The sequence below is a fragment of the Battus philenor genome, unplaced genomic scaffold, assembly GCF_028537555.1.
Source record: "Battus philenor isolate CCGP_79_NKW_IND1 unplaced genomic scaffold, ilBatPhil1.0.hap1 SCAF_15, whole genome shotgun sequence".
Classification (NCBI taxonomy): Eukaryota; Metazoa; Arthropoda; class Insecta; order Lepidoptera; family Papilionidae; genus Battus; species Battus philenor.
The window spans coordinates 8,390,715-8,413,196 of record NW_027181677.1 but is presented as its reverse complement, the minus strand read 5'-3'; the positions used below and the strand labels follow the sequence as shown (position 1 = coordinate 8,413,196).

Below are 22,482 nucleotides of genomic sequence, written 5' to 3'. Positions count from 1 at the left end.
TGTGTGTTTATTCGGAATTGAATTTCAATGTTTTTGATACAATCTTTAACACTAGATTAATTAAATCTGGAAATGAGTGCCCAAATCATTTTCTCGTTATAAATAAACTATTGTAATTATTATTGTACGAAATTTTATAATTTAACAAGTATATAAACTGTTTTAGAAATGGTATTTACTCTAAATATTATATACCTCTTATATTTACATTTGGTTTTACGAGATAGAGGCTATTCGCCACAGATTCATTACCATTCCCATTACAATTTTGTTTAATGTAGGATATAACCTTTTGGATGTTTAAAGTATTATCTTATTAATTATTTTAAATTTGTAACATGAATAAAAAAATAAGAACACCAAATATAAATAATCAATACTAAGGAATTGTTACAATATTTCGAATATATTAATTACATTTGTTATTAAGGGCTTCTTAACCTGTGAAGTGATTTAAATCTGATAATGATTGACACTGACGTCTCTATTGTTAGTGACAAAGACGAAGGATGTAGATTAGTATTCCCTATGTATTGTATATTTAAAAGACCATTTATTATGATTTATTATAGTATTAAAGACGTTTTTATAAAATTTTAATAATTCTACATTTAACTTAAATTATAGAAAAGATATACAGAGAAATAAAATGATATAATTTTAAATTCTGACAAACCTATCATTAAAGTAGAAAATAATAATAAGAGAAGAAAATTATTTAATAAATAATTGAAATAACATAGCTTTCGAAAATAGATATCCATAATAGATAACCAATCATGGTAATTAAAACATTCCAATCAATATATTTAATCTAATTAATATTATAAATAATATGTAGCCACTATACTTGCTTAAATAATGATCATCATAATAAGTATTTGAATTATTTTCAGACGTACAGAATATTTAAATGTAGAGGTAGAAGGAAGAATATTGCCATTCTTATACTTATTTTGGTATTTCTTCTAAATGCTCTAGTTTTTGTTAGCTTTAAACTATACAATTCAATTAAAAGTAGGCACAAAAACCAATGGTATAACAGGTGTGTTTGATATAATTGATTATAATTACATATTATAAATATTTTATAATTTGCATGTACAGTTTTTTAAATTAACATTTATTTCAGATTACATTATGATCGTAATTCTTATATAGATAAAAGTGGAATGAGAGTTATAGTTGGTCATTATTTGGGAGGTAATACTGGAGGTAACTTGTCGCAAGGTAAAATTTACCTTAATGTTTATAATTTTCTCTAAATAACATCCAGATTAGTGTAAAGCATATTTATGATGAATATCAAAAACTAATGTTTTATGTAGCATAATGTTTCAATTTGTAATATTTTTTGACCTTCTCTACCCTTTTAATCCTTTTAAGAATCTCCGATAGAGTAATTATAGATCTCCAATTTATAGCCACCTCTACAATTTTTTATTTATTCACAGTTAATGCTTCTGTAACTGAAGTACAGGTAATGCTTCTGTAACTGATATGTATGCTCTGTATAATAAAGTTAGCAGTGACAAACATTGATATAGATATTTAGATTGTCTCAAGTATAATTATATTAGTAATCAGAATAATATTTATTGTTATGGAATATACTAGGTATCCACTCCATTTATGTGTCTTATAATGTCATTTGTAGGTGTAATTTCAGTGTAAAATGTTTGTTATTTTTAAATGTTTTTTTTTGTAATGAATGCCTCTCAACCCCCTTATGGGTTGAATTTTGTAAATTCAGTTCTCAAATGACCTCTACTCGGCCATATAAAAATTTCTTACAAAAATATAAATTTCTAAGCCTTATGGTTTCAAAGATGTGATGAGTAAGGATATAAGTGAGAATCTTATTTGTATTTAGCTGGACACTAATATATGATCTTCGGTGCTGTTTATTAATATGCATAATTTGATTGAAAGATTCTCGTAAACATTTTTTGTTTTTCAGCCTTAATTAATGCAAATAATTATGCACCAATACCTGGAGCAGGCGAAGATGGAAGGCCGGTTCAGCTTTCCCCGAGAGACATCATTACAGCTACAGAGCTTTACACACTACATTCATACAATATCATGGCTGGAGATAGGATATCTATTAATAGAACTTTACCAGATGTAAGAAGTGAAAGGTAAGTTAAATAACAATGTTTCGTCATTTATTAACACATTCTATGCCATGCAGGGCATATACAACCCTCGCGACACTTTCCTTTCAGGCCATTTTGCAGTTCTTATTCAAAAACAAAGGATTCTTAAGAAATGAATTGTAGGGTCGAATGTAGATAACTTCACATCAAATTCATAATTCTTTCCATTTCAGTATTGAAAAAGTGTAAAGCATAAGTCTCAAATGACTTTTTTTATTTTTAAAATGTGTGGATTGTAAAGATTATAAAAAAAGATCTGTTCCATTAGATACAACACTTGCCATGTTTTTTGGTTAAGAAATTATGAAAGTAATTTCTTTGTGTAACTGAAAAATAGAAAAATTACTGCAGTGCACCTGCAAACATACAGTTATATATTTTAGTTTGACACAAAGAAGCAGGTATAGAAAGTACTTAAAAGTACTTTTGTAATAAGTTTGTAGTATTCAATCTCTGACCATGAATTTATGATACTTCTTATTAATAATTGTCTTTATATTTGCAGTTGTAAAAATGTGCAATATGATTTAGAGAACCTACCAACAGCGAGTGTTATTATAGTATTTCATAATGAAGCCTGGTCTACCTTAATGAGGACTGTAATGTCAGTTATCTTGAGATCTCCCCCAGTACTACTAAAACAAGTATGAACATATATTTTTGTTAGATTTAAGATTACATTATGTAAACTATAGGTTCTCAACAGGAATGGTACTTTAAAGGTAATTGAGGATTTTCACTATGGCGGCAGTAATCCATATGGAATACCTCCATTTTCATAAAATGAATATTACATCTAGTCATCAAAAATATTTAATTCATTTTAATATTATCTTGTAAGTAAACATTACACCCCCTTGGTGTTGGAATTTTTCCACTTGTAATGACCATTTCCATTGTATCTATTACCACTATGCATTATGCATCACGAGCCAGACATTACTGTTTGTATAAGACATTTTTCGTTTGTATTCACACAATGATGATTCCTTTTAATAAATTATACATAGGAAAATGTTTTGGGATTTTCTGTTTTTGGCAATTTTATAAGGAAGATTAAAAGGTAAAAATTAATTTTAACTGAATTAAAATTATTTAATAGTGAGTTAAAACTAACTAAATATTTATTGTGGCGATTTTTTCGAGGAGGCGTTGTAATGGGCGTCTATCGGCTGCCAAGATGATTGTGATGAGTTGAAACTTTTGTATTCATTATTTGTAGACTTTTTATATTAGTCTATTGTAATATACTAATAGATTATTTTACAAACCAAATTGAAAACTTAAGCAGAATGTGTACCGAATAGTGTGAAGTGTATCTTAAATTTAATGGGCCATAAATACTGATCAATTTAAAATTAAACAAAATATAACGTTTAAAATTGGAATCTGTCATTTCAATATGATTATTTATTGTTTTCTTATTTACGCGCCAATATATTGTAAAATAAAATGTGGTATTAAAATGGAGTGAGGTGATAAAGAAAACAGAATCGTTGTAATAGCATTATATAGAGTAGGTATGGTGCCAAATAAAATTTATAATCCTCCATACACTTGGTATGTCGAATGTTTTTATACCCCGGGTTATTGGTAGGTACCTCTAAAATAAAACCTCTTTAAGATCTGACCGTAACAAACTTCGTAGTGTGTACGAAAAAGGCGATTAAAACAGTAATGGAAAGAATTTGGAGAAATCCTTCCCACAAGCAAAAGATTTTATCCAGGGAGATAATATATAGCACTTAAAACCATTCCGCGTCACTGATCATTTTTAAATGATAATTTATTGTATGAAAATTATAACAACTGTATTGCAGCCAATGGACACCATTGGGAATAAAATTTATCTAATTTTAAAAGTTTTGTATTAATGCATTAACTAAAAAACTATAACAGTAATAAATGTGACATATAATTAAAAAATTGTTTTTCTTTGTAATAATATTTATGGCAAGACTAGGTACATATAAGTTATATTGATTACAAATATTGGAAATTTAAATTTATGATATAGCAAAAGATAGATCCATTTGTTTTGACATTATAAACATTATTATTAATAAAAAATTTAAATAAATTGAATATTTATGTAGAAAGACAAGTAATGCACAAAATTTATTAGATGTGTATTTGTATATAGATATGTAATTCTCGACACAAGGCAATAAACCTTGGCCAATATGAGTAACAGTGCATTGAGATCTTTTGTTAAAGGTCATGTAATGTGTTAGATCATGTATTTCTCTGATGATGTAACTAACATATTGTTTGTGCTGAAGTTTTTTTATGATAGGTATTTATTACGTAAATACAATGAATAATTTATATTGTTTTCATTCTTATTGTAGATAATTCTTGTGGACGATGCAAGTGAAAGAAGGTACTTAGGTAAAGAGTTAGATGATGCAATTTCTCAATTTGAGAAAGTGCATTTACTAAGAAGTAAAGAGAGAAGTGGTCTTGTTGGTGCAAGATTAAGCGGTGCCAGATCAGCTACTGGAGATGTATTGGTGTTTTTGGATGCCCATTGTGAGGTAATTTTAATTTTCTGTAAATGTAACTCACAATAATTTTATTCCATAATAAAAAAAAACCATAGAAAAATATTAATTTCTATTACTAAATTAAACATTAGCACGAACAAGTTGTATGAGACACTGCACTTTATCTATAATAAAGTACATGAAATAAAATTTTTACATCTAAATTTCTAATTTTTTGGGTATAATGTTTGAATCTGCAATAATTAGAATTGTAGACGACAAAAATAAAGAATATAAGATCAGACTATTGTTTGTGTCAATTGCAGATAATTAGAGGTACGGAAATTTCGCAAAAAAAAAAATCACCAATTTCGCATTTATATTTTTCAAAATTTGAAAATGTCGCCTAAATTTCGCATTTATATTGAAATTATAAAATTTGGGTAAATTAGGTATTTATTAAACAAAAATACTTGTTTAGTAATTTGATTACTAAATATGGAAGTAAAGTTTAACAAAATACAAAATTTCAAAGTACAAGTCTTAACATTAAAAAATTTTAATTAATTAAAAGATAACAAATTAAACAATTTCAACATTTGACTCCTTAAGCGTCGTTCTTCGGTCCGTTACGACGACATTGTATATGCTGAAGAAGCGTTCAGCGTCCACGCTGTTGGTTGGACTCCAAATACACTGTAATGCTGCTTCAGCAAAGGACGGGAAGTTGCCAACAATATGTCCCTTACATTGGGGTTTTCATTTATATTAATAGACCGAAGAATTAACCTATGAAAGTGCGCATACCCATCAATTAGTTCATTTTGAGGAAATCCTTGGAAAAAAGGAATTTTCGAAAAGCTTTCCAGCAATACGTTCATATTTAATGTGGTTGAACTTGCAGCCAGCACAGATGGGGAAAACAATTGGCCAATGTGAAAGAAAGCCTCGTTCGTCTTATTTAATTTCAAGTGAAGAGAAAGCTTACTGAAACTTTTGTCGCTTGCTGATTTCAACATGGTTTTCATTGTCTTATCAATTCCTTCATAGTCCTTAAGAGATAGTGACGTCTTTTCATAAAAATAACCTTGACGTTGCCGTTCAAGCGATGATTTAAATCCTCTAATTTGTTCCATAAAAGGTGTGCAATTGGATAACTTGTCCCTTCTAACTTATCAATCAATTTCATTATTTTGGGGCAGAAATCAGAATTCAATGAAACTTTTTTGTCACCATCCAAACGAATGTTACAATATTAGCACATCACAATATTTGTACCTGACACATACAGACCATCTTTCTTAAATTCTAATATTCTATCTGTCAAATCTTTCTTAGGGCGTCCCATTTTAAGAGCACGATAAAAAAATATTTTTGTAAAACACTTGCGTGCCTGAAGCGTTATAAATGATCACTGCTCGAGTTCTCGTATGTAACGTCCCCGACTCTAGTGATAGGCTACGAACAAGTGAGACTCGAAAGCTTTCGTTCTGTCGAGTCAGTTCGTGTTCGCATTTATGTGTAATTTTCGCATTTATTCGCATCTTTTTCGTAAATACGAAATTTCCGTACCCCTACAGATAATAATTGGTCATAGTTTATCAATATTTTATTTGACAATATATATATATATATTACTGTATGTGATGATGTGCACTTGATAGGGCATTAATAGAAAATAAAAGAAATAATTTTCTTGACCTTTATATTAAAATGGTTTCGAAAAATGCCCTTATAAAACGTGGGCAGTGAATAAAGCTAATTCTAATATTATAAATTGTGTTCAATTGTTTATGCAATACATAATTTGTCCTATCTTGGTCTTTGCAGGTGACACAAGGATGGCTGGAGCCGTTATTAGAAAGAGCAGGCAATGACGATGTGTTTATTTGTCCTCATATAGACCTCCTTTCAGAAGATACATTGGCATATACAAAAAGCATTGATGCCCACTGGGGTGCTTTTAGTTGGCGACTTCATTTTCGCTGGTTAATGCCCAGCACTGAAGTGATGTTATATAAAACCGAAAACCCATCTAAGCCATATCCTTCACCTGCGATGGCCGGTGGTCTTTTCGCAGTCAGAAGAAGTTTATTTTGGCGGTTGGGAAGCTACGATGAGGACATGATAATTTGGGGAGCTGAAAATTTAGAGCTTTCTTGGAGAGCGTGGCAGTGTGGAGCCAGGGTGGAAATATCACCTTGTTCTCGTGTTGGACATATATTTCGAAGGCGTAGTCCGTATAAATATCCAGGTGGTGTCTCCAAAGTCTTGAATTCTAACTTGGCGCGAGCAGCTTCAGTTTGGATGGATGAGTGGGCAGATTTTTTCTTTAAATTCAACCCGGCAGTAGCTTTTAGGCGTGATGAACAAAATGTAGATAACAGATTAGAGTTGCGTAAAAACTTAAAATGTAAGAGCTTTGAGTGGTACTTAACAAATGTTTGGCCACAACATTTTTTCCCAACAAAGGACAGATGGTTTGGCAGAATTCGTAATGATAAAGGTGGTTGTATAGGTGTTGTATCCAGTACACCAGGTCTTGGTGGGCCTGCCTCGAAGGTGACTTGTGGCGACGATCTCGATCTGGATAGCTTGTTGATATATACTCCGGAGGGTAAAATTATGGCTGACGAAGGACTGTGTTTAGAACAAGGCAATGGGCGAGCTATTTGGAAGAGTTGCAACGACAGCAACAAACAGATTTGGAAGCAGGAGGGTTCAAGATTGAAAACAATGGATGGTCTTTGTTTAATGTTTGTTAATAATCGCAGTACCAGTGACAACACTGACACTCCTTTAACTTCGAAGAGATGTATAAAACTTGATGAACAAATATGGCATTTCGATAGAGTGCCTTGGCGTTGACATATCTTTTACTTTTTTTATGAAATTTGTGACGTAATTACATATTCATAAACAGTGGTTGGAATAGGTTGAGTGAATGTTGGAAATTGAAGTCAACCATAAGTTAATGTGGACATGCCTCCTAAATTTATTAATGTCATAATAGAATCCTGAAAACACTGAGATACACGGAACAGGTGATCGACATAGTTGTTTCCATTTTTATGTATCGATTGACTTGAAAATAGCTACAGTGAGTAAGAGGGAATTCGTAATATAATTCACTTGCATAAGCTTAGGAATGACCATAATTTATAATCTCAATTATTTATCAAATGATTCGCAATTGAATTATCGCATACATGAAAGTTAATTGTAAATTTTTTTTCACTTTATAATTTTAACCTAAAAATTAACTAAAAAAGCTCAACAGTGTTAAGACTTCACATTAGTATATAATATTGAAAATCTTTCCACATACTCCGATAACTGCTTATAACTGTACTAATTAAAAAAGATTGCTAAATTGCACTATAAAATCCGGCTTTAGCGAAGCGGGTATTTCAATATTAATCTACTATAAGATAAATCTAGACTGATATTATTAACGTACAAATTCTAGTTGTGAATTTTTAAGTATTATACGAGGGCATACTATGCATAAAACGTCCGTGGTACTAGTTCGTAAATAATGCTTAACACAAACACACACACACACACACGCGTATCGTGACATGAATCTCTTTTATAATCTCAATGTTCTCAATAAATAGCTTGATATTAATATAAACTGAAGACAGAGGTCATCGTTGACTAACATATATTTAAAAGATATAGAATAAGTAGAAATTCTTTTAGTATTGTTGGAAAAGCAAATCCACTTGTGATATTAGAGAATATAGCACTAAAATTGCTTGCACTGTATTCACTAAAGTTTCATAGCCAGCATACAGATGGATATTTATCCAAAATTGAAGATTTGGCCTAATATAAATCACTTGTAAGTGAATCGACGAGTGAGACAAAAGACTAGAGACTTGAGACCCCAACTTTTTGTTAATTTATGTATTAGTAATTCATTGAAACCGTCCCCATAATTTCTTAACCAAAAACAAATAGGCAAATATCCATTTAGTTAATCTGTAATGATAAACGTAATGCCACGTCCGCATACTTGGCACCAAGTAAATACAAACGTTTGGCTTGATTTTGGCAATTAAATCGCCATTCACGCGCTTGCAAGTGCGCTAGCTTGTTCTTTAAATGCAAGCGTATCCGACATTGAAGTTATTTTGGCGATAAAAGTTGATAATATAAGAATACCAAAAAATCATAAAGAGCCGAACTTATACGCCATCTTGCACAAATAGGACCAAATGTGTAGACACGCGACATAAGCTTGAGGCAAACCTCCTATGATATCCAACAAAAAAGCTACAACTTTGAGATAGTCTACACGCCCTTGCAAAAGAAGTAAAAAATGATAGACTTTTTGGTTTGTTAGTTTGTTGAAATGTGCAAGTGTGTGAAGGCGCCTTTATATATAACTATTATAAATTTTTGGTTTGTTCACAGCACTGAAAAGTATTAAACACTATTAATATGATGTATGTATCTATAAAAATGTTGATAAGGTTTATTTGAATTAGGTATATTTCGCCATGATACTATAATTTCCTGAAAAATCAGTTATCAGAATTCAAAACCTTTTAAGCCATGATTGAAAGTATAACATTTAATTTTAGTATCTATCGTTAATATTTAAAAGTTTGTTTAATTATATATTTTATGTAAGAATATATATTAATTAAATGTAAATTTTCTGTGATTTTTTGTGGTGCACATATTTTTATGCAGGTATTTATGGAGAGACTTAAAATGTTACATCTTTAATGCAATTTGCTGTAACTTTTTAATCCATTTTAGATAGGCCTTATTATATAAAACAAGTAATCTTAGAATTATTAAAATTTATTACTAAATAAAAGTGAACAATGTGTACATAAAATTAAGTTAAATTTATAAGAATAGTTAAGTTATTCAACATATTGTGATTATGATATATTAATGTTAAGAATCTTGTAATAACAGGCTATCCCTTAATTAATCTTTTTTTTAATTAAAGGAAGGTGTTTTTCACTTTTATTAATATAAATGATCTAATACCAACTGACTTTATCTATACAAAATATCTTTATAAATGTTAATGTAATTTTAAAGTATTTTTACTTTTACCAAAAGCAAAAAAAAACCATGTACGGTATGTATTATTCTTATCCAATTATGTAAATTACTTTATACATTACCACTTATAAATCGTGCACATCGCCAAACATTGCTTACATTTTTGTGTAACAAGTTTTTGTCAAAAAGATATTAGGTTAAAAATGCATTTAGTTGTGTAAAATTGTCTTTATGTGACTAATATTTATTATATAAAATGAAAGCTTATTAAAACAATGACCTGTTTGTAAAGAAAACAAAGTATGAAAAAAAACCTGTTTATTTCGTGTACATCTGTCCTTCACCTTAACACGTAATAAAATATAATAATGGCGATGGGTGTTATCGCCACATCTGTTCGCACTGCTGAGTTACAATTGTTTTTATTGCAAATAAAGCATCTCGCATCACTGTGACCTCTGGCACGCTCGATGGCCTCTAGAGCCATGCAGACAGAGTCCACTTGGGCGCGGGGCACGCAACCACGAAGAGTATCTACTGTATTGCCAACTGTAAAAAAATCGTTCACCGATCAAAATTGTTACTTAAATGGACTTAAAAATTAAAGATATTTTTCTGATTATTTCGTTCGAGGACTTTCCCCTTATTACTTCATTCCTGCTTCTAAAAATATCAAGTATATATTGACACTCTTTTTACAGGAAGGTGTTGTACAACTCTTACCTTTATGTACAATAAAGATTTTTTAAAATCATTATCTGTTTTTTTTAATTATTTGGAGTTTACAAGGATATCTATAAATCAGTTAGTGTTTTTGATTAGTCAATTTCTAAATTCACCGTGTCTAGTACATTAAAATACCAGCCTTATTACACAGAAGTTTTAGTTAAAGATGAATTTATTGCTCATTTTCTATTAACTAATATATTGTACACTCTGTCCAAAAATCAATGGTTTTAGAAATACGTATAAATAATATAGTAAGAAAAGGCGTTATCAAATTTCGGATTACTATTTATTAAAATTAGTTTTTGTTTGCTATCTGTACCTGCCGATTATACTATTAGAAGTTATTTGCCTGAGGCATTGTAATGGGAAAAAATAAATTATTTACAATTTTAGAGTTTCGCTTAATACAGGCTGATGGGAATTGTTGATAAAACACATTTAACTCTACAGCTCTTACACTTATAACCAAACACCCTGTACACTGTCAGTAGTTCCTCAATTATCGATATAGCTTACTGGAGGAATAGGACCCCGAGTAACCGCAGGGCTACGTATACCACAGGTTGGGAATGCTGGTCTAAAGAATTATAAATGTAAAGAATAGGCGAATAATTTGAAATACTTTAAATGTTTAAGTTGACTACTTACAAGATTTGTCATCGGGTGTTGCTACCATTTTCAAACATCGATACTCTATGGGTATCTTTGAATCTGTTGACGGTGGTGGATGTCCTAAATTATGCACCCATTGTGCCGAAACCCAGTTTGAAGGATGGCATTCGACTGGAGAACCTGGCCATTCGGTTTCTTGGGGATGACAGCCTAAGCAGCGCTGATAGAAGCAACTTTCTGGTGAAACTATATTAAAAATTAAAAAAAATGAATTACTTTAATAACAAAAATGAACCGTAGTATAAAATATTATAATATAGAGATACAGGTTGATTTGTTGCAGGTGAATATTTATTGAAAATAGTTTTCATTTACTATCTGTCCCTGCAGACTTTATGCTATATATTCACCCATTTAAAGCTTTTAAATCTATAACGGATCAGCATGTACAGGACCTACTAGATTCCAGTGACCGTTTGTCTATTAAGATAACAAAAACTTTAATGATCTATGTTGGCTGTGATGTACACGGAACTCGATACGAATTCTGAGATTTTAAGCAGTTGGGGCAGTATACACATTGTTAAGACTATGGACGATAATAAACAATATGGTTTGCCAAGAACGTACAGTATTGCGTAGTTTTGTGATAACCTATCACTATCACTAAATGACATGAGATGACAAAAGACATGAAATGACCAAAGAAGCTCTTTAGCTACTAACACGTTGCCTGTATTGCATTTTTTATCGTTTATAAGCAAAGCTTTTGACATCTGTCTCGTCTGTGATGAGTGATGAGGTTTACGATGAAACATGGTTGCCTAGCAAAAATCTATTCTCTGTTTCCTTCCTAAGACTCCTAAGTTATAGTGAGTTGAAAACAATGAGGCCGGTAGGTTGTTCTATTCCTTGGCTGCTCGCACTATAAAAGTAATAGCAAAACGCTTAGAGCGGGTGGAATGGTTGACCGTGTACGGGTGTCGTGAATCCGTGTCCGATGCACTATTGTACTTTCTTCCTTCTAAGATTATCAAACCCGTGTCGTTACTAGTGTAAATAATACGTGCCTCTGAACTGTTATTGTGTTGGTTTTATTTTGTTTCTGCAGTTTCCTTATACGTACAATTAATTATCAATAAATAGACAAATCCTTTGTCGCAAGGCGATGAGTTTATGTGTCTCTTTTTGTGTTGGCATTCACAGCTTTATCGAGTTTGATGTGATGACGCGGGGACGGTGTTTAGCCTAAATCGTTCATCCACTAATCTTCACATAACCAATGGAAAGAATCGTTCTTCTTGGGCACTCTGAAATCGAAATGCTATGTCATTTGGGTAGACATTATGGTTGGACCAAATGACCTTAGAGTACATTGGGGTCTCAATCCAGTAAAATATCTAATATAAAAGCTCGAGTCGAGGTTTACGATGCAGACCTCGGGCTCTGTTACTAAATAAGAGATTTAAAGTAGGGATTTTACAGTGTTCCAACATCTTCGTTGTGATTTTCCGCTAGGAAAAACAAGTTTGCATTGATTCTAGTGAAATGTGAAATAAATATATATATTGTATTAAAATATATAGCGTTAATGAAGATTTTATTGTATGAGACCTTGTGTATAGCTATTTGAACGCTAAAGGTGGTCCGTCGTTAATCCATGCGTAAGAGATCACTCGACTGTGGCGCGAGAAAGTCAATGATGGGCGGTCGACATAATTGTGCATGCCGCCGGCCGGACTGCTCTCTGCCGTAACGTTATATTTTATTTAATGTTTCCATTACAGAATTATTCACATAATAAAATCGTATACTCATACACTCAACCTAGAATGATACAGAGATAATGTGTAAGAATACTATATGCTATACGTACATATATATCATATTTATTATCTGATTACTAAAGCACGCATAAGAGGATATATTACTTCCCATTCGGTTCTGTAGTTGAAACCATTGTTCACATAATACTAAAAATTATTCGTTGTGTACCATAATATACACATCTGCAAAATTAATCATTTTTATATTTAAAAGAAATATTAAACTACATTTAATTTTAATTAGCAGCAAATTTTGATGATTGATATTATTTAACAAGCTCTAAATCATTAGTTTGCAAAGCTTTCAATAATGTTGAAAGTTGAAAGAGGCAGTTTACTGGATTTTGATTTAAATGAGCTTTCGGTAATATGATTTAATATTTTTATTATTAAAGGTATTACATATAAATGTATATGTATATAATGTATGAAGTTCTTTTCAATAACTAAAATGACAAGTTAATGGCTATAGCTTCAAACAATATTAAATATTATTTTGATGACTATCTATTTTTGAAATAAACATGACCATTGATCTAGATATTAGTATTTATTTGTGTAAAGATATCATCACTTATCGCAATCGCGGCATTGACCTGGATTCAAAACAAGTGATGCTCAATGTACAAAAAGTGCAGCCCACGCGGCGTCGTGGCGACATAACAGACCTTACCATTATAACAATGTAAATACGATTGTCAACAGTGGATTAAATAAATATTTATTAACCGGTAGTTGCGAGACGAGATGAGTCGGGAAGCATTGTGAGAAAGGCGCGGGCGGCCGCCGGACTGTGTTTGTACCAACGAAATTTAAAGGACGTGATGTAACACTTTGTTTTGTTTTAAATACAATCGAATGATGCAAAACAACTACATTGTTGTTGTGTCTTCATAAAGTTTGAGTCAGATATGTTACAAACTTAAATACTACGCACCGTATTAAATAGCTTACCGTATGATATAAGTCCGTAAAAGCACAAAACAAACACTAGCATTTTATTGAAGCAAAAATCTAGGATAAACTTGTTGAGATAGTGTTAAAAGCACGTGTGCTCCGTTAGGACGTCTTTTATCGCACTAATCTGCACAGTACGGTCTTTATCTTCCAACCTGCATGCTTCGTTATCACGGGCCAGTAAATTATTTTGACGTTTGCCGTGGAAAATAGAGGCTATTGTTGGAATGGTTGAAAATAAGAATTTTCCGATCCTGTCTAGTTGAAGCAACGTCGTAATCTGTAGACAAAAATAAATACGACCTGGTTCCATTTTAGGCGGGATGCGATTTTAACCATTAGGTATGATACTTTCAACTCTGAAAGCACGTGAAAGTTAATTTGGTCCTTTATATTTATTGTTACGAATTAAAAATTCATGTAAAATTTATTTATGACTAAGAAATAATTCTCTACAGATTTTGTTAAAAAATAAAAATGACCTTACTGTGTGGTCAATATAAATTATTTATGGTGGTAATAAACACACTGTGTAAAAGAACAAATTCTTTAATTACTAAAGCAATTTATTACTTAATAAAAACATCATTCATCATAATTCACGTCTTAAAATATGCATATAATTAGAATCAGTAAATTCATTGTTTCGCAGAAATATATAAGATTTTTGTATGTAATTATTTGACTTATAAAACTTGAAATAAAATATCCATAAATTGAATTTATATAATATAAGAATAGTTGTAACCTTCAATCATTTATAATAGAATGTGTAAATTCAGTTAAGTTGGTTCCTAAGGCTTGCTAATGAACTTTTGTTTTACTTAGCAATTAAGTGTATTATCTTTGAACCAACCTAATTATATCGTATCGGTCACTTAGCATAACGTTGCGTGGGATTTTAAAGATGGTTGCTACCACAGATACGCGTGGGCGATAATAAAAGATTACGAACTACTCTTTTTTTAATTAAATTTCGTATAAACACGGTCGTTAACTTTTCGAAGACGACTTTTCCGTAATCTGCATGTATTAACATTCAAAGGCGCCGACTCGAATTAAATTCTTAAATAAATGTTACGTGTCAAGACCTAGCTATCTCCGATAAACATAATAGATGATTAGAGCTTCATTTATTTCTGAGTGTTATAAAAAATAAACTGTTTTCGAGCGGTTAAGCTGGAAACCTCTTTGCTATTTGTACCTGTTTGTAATTCATACGCCATAAAAATTAAGATTTTTAAATACCAAATCCTTGTTTGTGTATCATAGTTTCGGTAATAAGATTTTTGTTTTATTTTGTGTTTATTAACTTTTAATTACAATTATTTTTAATATATTGTACCTTATAATTAATACGTAAATACTTAATAAATGCACGGTAGCTTGACCGGTGCGTCACACACTGTCTGGACTGAATCTGAATCTGGTCATACTATTGTATGACTACGTTTGAATATAATAGAATATCTTAAATGGCTTTGATCGCGATTTCGATTTCCGGGATAAAATTTTGTATATAATTCATACTTTGTGCATTAGTTAAACAGGATTGTTACTGCTCATAAACATGTTTCTAAACGATGGGCAGCAGCGGCTTCCGCATATCATAATGCCAACTCGCCTATCAAGCGTAGCGATAATGGTATATCTCCTTATATATATCTTTCGTGGTGGCCAGGGCCTTGCATTGGATGTCTCGGTTTCGTAAATTGAAAAGAAAGTCAATTTATTATAATTCAAGTGTGATGGTCAAGTCACTAAATCCCCACATTGAAACTATACAAGAAAAATTCAGTGTAATATTTATTGAGGTTGCAGCTGTTATAGTATTTCTGGCGCCGTGTCGGTATGTCGCGGTCGAGATGGATGCCTTCAATTGATAAAGACATGTAGAGACAAACTCTTGTGAGTACTAAGAGCTACCCTAAAAAAAACAGCTGCCTTATAAAGTATTCAACGCGTCTTGATGCATTTTATCTAAAATGACAATCTTGTTATTACTGCACATGTATCATATCAGTATCATTATAATAGAAAAACTATTGTAAAAGTTGAGAAAATATAATATCTTCAGTATGATTATGAAGAACATTCGTTTAGCATTAAATTTATTTATTATTATGTATATCCACCATATTTACCTTTATATAATTGTATTAAATGTGTATGTATACGTAGATTATTGTGCATTTTAATCATTCGTGTAGTGGTCGGTTAACTGAAATGTTATTTTTTGGCAGTTGTTTCTATAAGATCGCTACGTGATTGGTGACGTCGATTTAATTCGTAAATATATTTATTTAAACGACACATAGAAAGAATAAAAAATAGGAAATGCTAGTAGAGATATATAAACCGAGAGTATTTTATGAAAGGTTAGTTGCAATCTGATTTTGATTAATTTTTACATAGCGTTTTGTTTGCTTTTATCGCCGCATCTAGTATATTACTACCGTCAAATAGTTGTGCGTCAAGCTTCATAGTGTTTCGATTAAAGAGTAGCTCATTTAAATTATTTATTTTATTAAGCACATCAATAGCAAAACATAATAATAATTTCCATTCTTTTGTATTAACTTTCTAATATGTGCCTATTGTAGGCGTACACAACATGAGAATAATTTAGATAAAGGGTTATTAGGCCTGTTAACGAAAATTGTATGCGAATTTTTAGATTTAGATTCAACTATATACATATAATGCTTTGAATAATCTTTTACTTTTTTACATTTAGACTAATTAATGCAGATACCTCCGACCTCTTTAAATTTCTTAATAAGATACAGATTGTGTGTAGCAGTAATTACCATTTGCTTCGAAAACACTTAGATGTTGCGGAGCCAAAAAAAAGACGGACTAAATCTCACGATGTTTTTATAATCACGTAATTTTTCTTTAACGTTTATGTTATCAAAGTGGTAGTTCGTGTAAAGAATTTCTTGATGTTTCAAGGTTTTATTGATATTAATTTAACATTAAAAACCATGAAATAAATAAATTCGAGATCGACGGTTAAGGTTATTACGACCACTTGCATTGCGGTTATATGTATCTTATCATTTTATTTTACTTGGATGTTTATCTGCTTTCAAGCTAATGTTTTGCTTTGCTTTTTGCAGCTTTTTATAAATAATGTAATTAATTTTACACTTGTAGTACGTACTCATTCAATTTCTATAAACTTTGTTAGATAAATGTATTTTTTAGATAACTTACAACTGATTATAAGCAAAATTAAAATTTTTAGAAAAGAATTCATTTATTATACTTATAATTTTTATATTTAAATTACGAAAGTTGATATTTGTAGGCGAATGTCATGTTACATTAGGGTATAAAAAAGATAGAGATAAAACTATAATTTCCGTCACGTTCTTCGCTATCTATATATGGTCAAAAAAATGACAGACTACATTTTGCTCACATGCGTGAAAAATATTAATTTTATAGTTATATTTGGTATTCGGTGCTGTGTGTGTACCAGTTTTCGAATTCGTGTATATGTTACAAAAATCATTGTAATAATTAAGTATTGCCAGATTTTTTTTTAATTTTTGGAACGAATAAATTTAAATTAAAAAAAAAAAAACGTTTGTCTTTAATCAAGTAGGCTTTTTCATGCACTTTGTTTCGTCGATAGAAATGAATAGAACTCGTAAGTCTAATTATTAGATCATTTTGGTCAATATTGGTTGATCTAGAGTTATTTAGTTTTAAGCGACCAAGTGTTAATATTAATTAACACTTGGTCGCTTAAAACGACGTGTATGAAATTCTACATAATTTTGTAGAGAACACTGCGAGCCGTCAACTACGTACGCGTTATCACAACGGGATCTTCGCACCTAAGTGTTTTCGAGTGTTATAATTTAAGAGCGGCAAGGCTTTCACTGCGAAGGATCAATTAATTTTTGAGCGCAACATTAAGCGATCGATAAATTTCTTAAAAAACGCAGCGGCCAACCGCGATAACAGGAACGAGTTTGATACTTCTTCTGTGCATTAAAAGGCTTTTATTTATCTTAAACAATTTGTTATTGCCACTTTTCATGCCTTCCGGTAGCCGTGTAATTGAATCTTCTGGTTTTTAAAGATTTATTACCATCGTTTGATTGAGCTACCGCCCTTGATTAGTATAGCGGCATCTTTTACTTATATATTTTTATGATAAGCAATTTATTTAAAATCCTTTTAGACTCTGTAATTAAAAATATTACTAGTTGAGTTTTTGTTCGCCAATATATAAACATAATTATATAGATAACAAATTGAAAAAGATTAGAACTATGATGAGATAAAAAAGTTTCTACGAATTGATTTGTTTGTAATAAGAGCTATTTAATATTTCATATACATATCATTGTGATATAATAAATAAATAAATAAATTACTAATAAACAGTTAATCAAAGATTAATGATTTTAGATTTAATTTTTTATAATGTTAATATTTTTGATGTCAATTAAACTTTTGACGTCAATTTTTTTTAATATCCTGGCGTATGTAACGGTTGCCAGTTATTCATAACAGAAATTAATCTTGTATTTTTAATTGCTTTATAAAATTAATAAAATACTTAAATTAAATAAAGTAGAATAAAGGTATTTTATTGTACAATTTTTCTAACGGGTTTTATTTAGTTCATACATAAACAAAGGCGTGATAACGAAGTGAAGTTTTTCTAAGGTGTAGCCGAGAGTGCTATAAATGGCGTTTGGCCTACGTGACCGTTTTTGCTTTCAGTTTTATTAGACGACATAGTACAGATTAGAGGGATGCCAAAATGTCCGACACAGTGACCCGCCGATAGGATCGCAGGGAGGACGAGCGATCGCGTGAGATTACCTCGGGCACGTCGCACTGCCCTCACGAGCCTGCACCGTTATTTTAATTTATTTCTTCTTACCGCATCTGAACTTTCAAAATAACTGATATGCATTTGCGACCTATAGCATACGGACGTGTTGTATTTATATTCTGCACGTACGTTTACGCGATATTGTTTTATTTAGTTTATGATATTGCTATTCACTTTTACTGCGTACACACAGCTCGATAGTTTTGTTTATCCGGAGTAGTTTGCATCCGTAATACGACTGGGTGTGAAGTATACATACAATATATATGGTTTATTTTTAATCTGTGTGTGAATAATACGAACCGCATTTTGAATATTAGTAAAACTTATCATATGACAATAAAATAATTTAATATTATTGTATTAAAATTAAAGTTTTACGTCATCCTTTAGGAAAGTACGATTTCATTAATTTATTGGTCCTTTTGAACAACAGAAGTTTCTTTAGTTTTTTAACTGTCAATAGAATCTCATTTGTTATATATGTATATATAATATTGTTAATCACTTTATTGCGAAAATATAGAAATTGACATAATATTACACATGACAGTAATATAATAAAACTTTGGTAAGGGACATTCTGTTGCACGTCATGACACATGACATTACGATGGGCCTCATAAAAAGATTCACCTAGAGAGCAACGGAGAGGTTATGCGTAAAGGTTCTATAGTGGCAAACAAGAGCCAGTAGACGCGGCGTGGGTAGGCCCCACCTTAGAGGATCGATGATATAGTTAAAGTCGTGAAAAGTAGCTGGATGCGGGCAGCGTAAGGCCAATCACCCTGGTATACTTCTGGGGGGGAGGGGTGGAACGTGCCTTGCAGTAGGAGTGCCATAAAAAAGAAAGAAGGTAAGGGGGCAATATTTCAGCCATAGGATGTCCACTTCATGATATACGCTTCCAAATGAAATTTCCAATAAGAACGGTTGGAAGTAGCCTGCATTCCACGTCTTCCAACATCCTTAAGAAGGTTGACTGTCTACCTTTTAAGTAGACGTTGTTTTACGATGCGCTTACCAGCTTTCTTGGTCTCCGCTTTAGAGCGTTAAGTCCCCAGTTGACATAATTCTACGCGTTATGTGTCGTGACTATGTCGGTTATCTTCGCTCGTCTACGGATCTCCACATTAATGATTTACTCTGTAAGCTTATTTTAATTATTTAAAAATTTGGCATCCTTTCTTTATGAAAAAAGAACGTTGGGATAAAAGTAAAACAGAACGAGGAAACAAAATTTATGGTTACAGTGTAAAGCACGCCATTTTTATATTAGCAAAAGTTCTCTTCGTGTGTTACGTTCTCGTGTCTGAATCTAATTGAAAGCAATTGTCGTGCAATAAAAACATTACCAAACTATCTCGGTTATTGAATCGACGCTAACGTCTCCGTGTTGCGTGACTGGGGACAGTGGGAAGCGTTCTGATATTTTAATCAACACATTTTTGCCACAAGTACTGCAAGTGTCATTTAGATGAAACCTGTCAGTTTAATTAGCAAATACCACTCTATTGTCACAATAACTTATCACTTACATACTAAAAATTAGAAAAGTAAACTAGGAAGACATGTTTTGAAATAATGCAACGTGACTACAATCAAAAAAAATTTCAACATTCGAGCCAGACTTTCGTATTTTAATGATTTGGCACTAATTTAAAATTTAGATCTGCTTAAGAAAATAGTTTTGAAAAAAATCATAATTTTGTTCTATAACTTATTCAACTTTAAATTGATGTTTCAAACTATATATGATAGAACTGTTGTTTTTAGCTTTTATATTTAGATATGATTTTGCAGTGGATTTTTTGAATAAAGTAAAAAGATGTAGTAATATTAAAAGTACTAATACTGCATCCTTTCAAATGATTAAATAATGATTTTTCCTAATAGTGTGTATCAACCCTTACAAATACCACTTAACCTATCCTTTGTCACTAAAGATTTAAAATGACGAAGTCCTTCGTAGCACAGTCCATGTGCTTGCCATCTTGGAACGTGATAATCCCTAACCAATTAATATTCGATGCCCTTCAAAATAGGACATAGTAATCAAATTACAGCAAACAGATCGATTAGGTGATGTAGTGTAATAACACTATGTATATATGTCTATGCCTGTACTAATATACTATATTTATAATAATATAGGTTGATTGGTAGTAGGTGTAAAAATTTTAAAGGGGTGAATGTATACATACCTCATTTGCCTGTAGCCCGCGTATAATGTAAAATGTACGAGTACTCGTACTATTCCGCTCCGCTCTCAATACTATATTAGTAAAGGGATTATATATAAGATTAATGTGAGATGATAATGGTTGAATAGAGGTGATTGTATTGGTCATTTCTTAGCAAAAGTCTTTTGAAACCTCTGATTTTGGAATAGTCTGTATTATACTTTATTGAGAGATATATAATAAGTATATGTAATAAGATTCATTTACCCCTTTAGAATTTACACCTATTAACAATCACTGTTTATAAATTAATGTGGACGGAAAAACAAACTTTGTTATTTACATTCAAAACACACCGTACGGAGTGTGTTATTTATACTTATTGCATCTGTGTACTTTATATGCCTTCAATCATAATACCTTGCTTTAACTTGTTGAAGAATTTATGGGCACAATTATGTTTTGGTGGTCAACCCATCATCCTTCTGCTTTGTGATATACACCAAAAAGTTATAACCGAGCCAACTATGGTGCGGAGGTTATTTAAATAATTTACGCTCCAAAATATACCCATGTAAAATTCGATGCGTGTTAAATTCAATTCGGGGAGTCGCGCAAATAAGAATTGAAGGCGCGAAAATTGGCTGAAGAACCGTTTAAAAAATCATTAAAGATTGTCCGAGAGAAAATATTGTAATTACTGAGACGGTGGGATCTCGCCGCACTTTATGAGCTGAGGAAAGCAGTAACGATTACTCCGTTCATTCATTACTGTGTACTGAGAATTCCGCCGAAGATAACATACGTTACACGCGGTAAGTTATAGTTTTTTTGTGGAAGTGTTTACCATGTGTCAAAATTGTGTATGCCGACAATTGATCTTATAAATAGGGTAAGGAATACAATTATTTAGAGTACTGCGATGAAATACCAAGAATGTATGATTAATATATTTATTATCGCGAGTACATTTTCTTTTAACTAAACTTTAAATGCAGAGTTTCAGATTTTGTAAATAAAAAACATGTACCATTTGTAAAAATTAAGAATATTTATTTTTACAGATCGAAATAAAGTCATGTGTTATTATCTACATGTGTGAGAGTTTCTACCTTTATACTGACTCATCGCCATATCTCTCGAATCACAAGGCTTGGTAACATAAAAAATAATAGAAATAATCCTTTTGTTGATTGGAGGTTAGCTAAGAACGGATTTTACAAAATTCTACCCGCACGGGAATTAAGGAGGCGGACAATAAGGGAGTTACACAAATTTTAACATTTTTCACTATATTTATTGGTGAACGACGGCTAGTATTTCATATTTTACGATAAATATATAGATAGCAAAATCATTATTATCGGAAGCTCATGTTTTCATTATTTCAAGGCTTTGCTTGAAATAAATACTTAGAAGAAATATTTGGGAAGTGAGAAGAGGTCACCTGATAGTGAGTTGCGGTTATCAAGCTTTTGTAATATGAAATCTTCTGCAATACCGCGTTTGCGTTCGACGCCTTGAACTACTGCAACTTGCATGGAGCACAGTATCGTAATACAAAAGGTTTAAATATTTTATTCAGTATTTCAAAATATTTACCTGTGTGTAAATATTATTATTCATCCATAAATATCT

The 22,482-nt window shown here is 31.3% G+C and overlaps 2 protein-coding genes across 2 annotated transcripts; one reads left to right on the top strand and one right to left on the bottom strand.

Annotated features, from left to right (window-relative positions):
• Positions 1-733: 733 nt before the first annotated feature.
• LOC137918731 (polypeptide N-acetylgalactosaminyltransferase 3-like) lies at positions 734-9,257 on the top strand. The gene is made up of 7 exons (XM_068761615.1): positions 734-782; positions 897-1,045; positions 1,133-1,230; positions 1,961-2,141; positions 2,665-2,803; positions 4,511-4,696; positions 6,476-9,257. Exons 1-7 carry the CDS (start codon positions 780-782, stop codon positions 7,511-7,513), a joined length of 1,794 nt encoding a protein of 597 aa, XP_068617716.1. The 5' UTR covers positions 734-779; the 3' UTR covers positions 7,514-9,257.
• A 722-nt stretch (positions 9,258-9,979) lies between these two features.
• Positions 9,980-13,910, bottom strand: LOC137918905 (uncharacterized). The gene is made up of 3 exons (XM_068761840.1): positions 13,798-13,910; positions 11,054-11,263; positions 9,980-10,225 (listed from the first exon to the last, which is right to left on the bottom strand). Exons 1-3 carry the CDS (start codon positions 13,838-13,840, stop codon positions 10,017-10,019), a joined length of 462 nt encoding a protein of 153 aa, XP_068617941.1. The 5' UTR covers positions 13,841-13,910; the 3' UTR covers positions 9,980-10,016.
• Between the last annotated feature and the right edge of the window lie 8,572 nt (positions 13,911-22,482).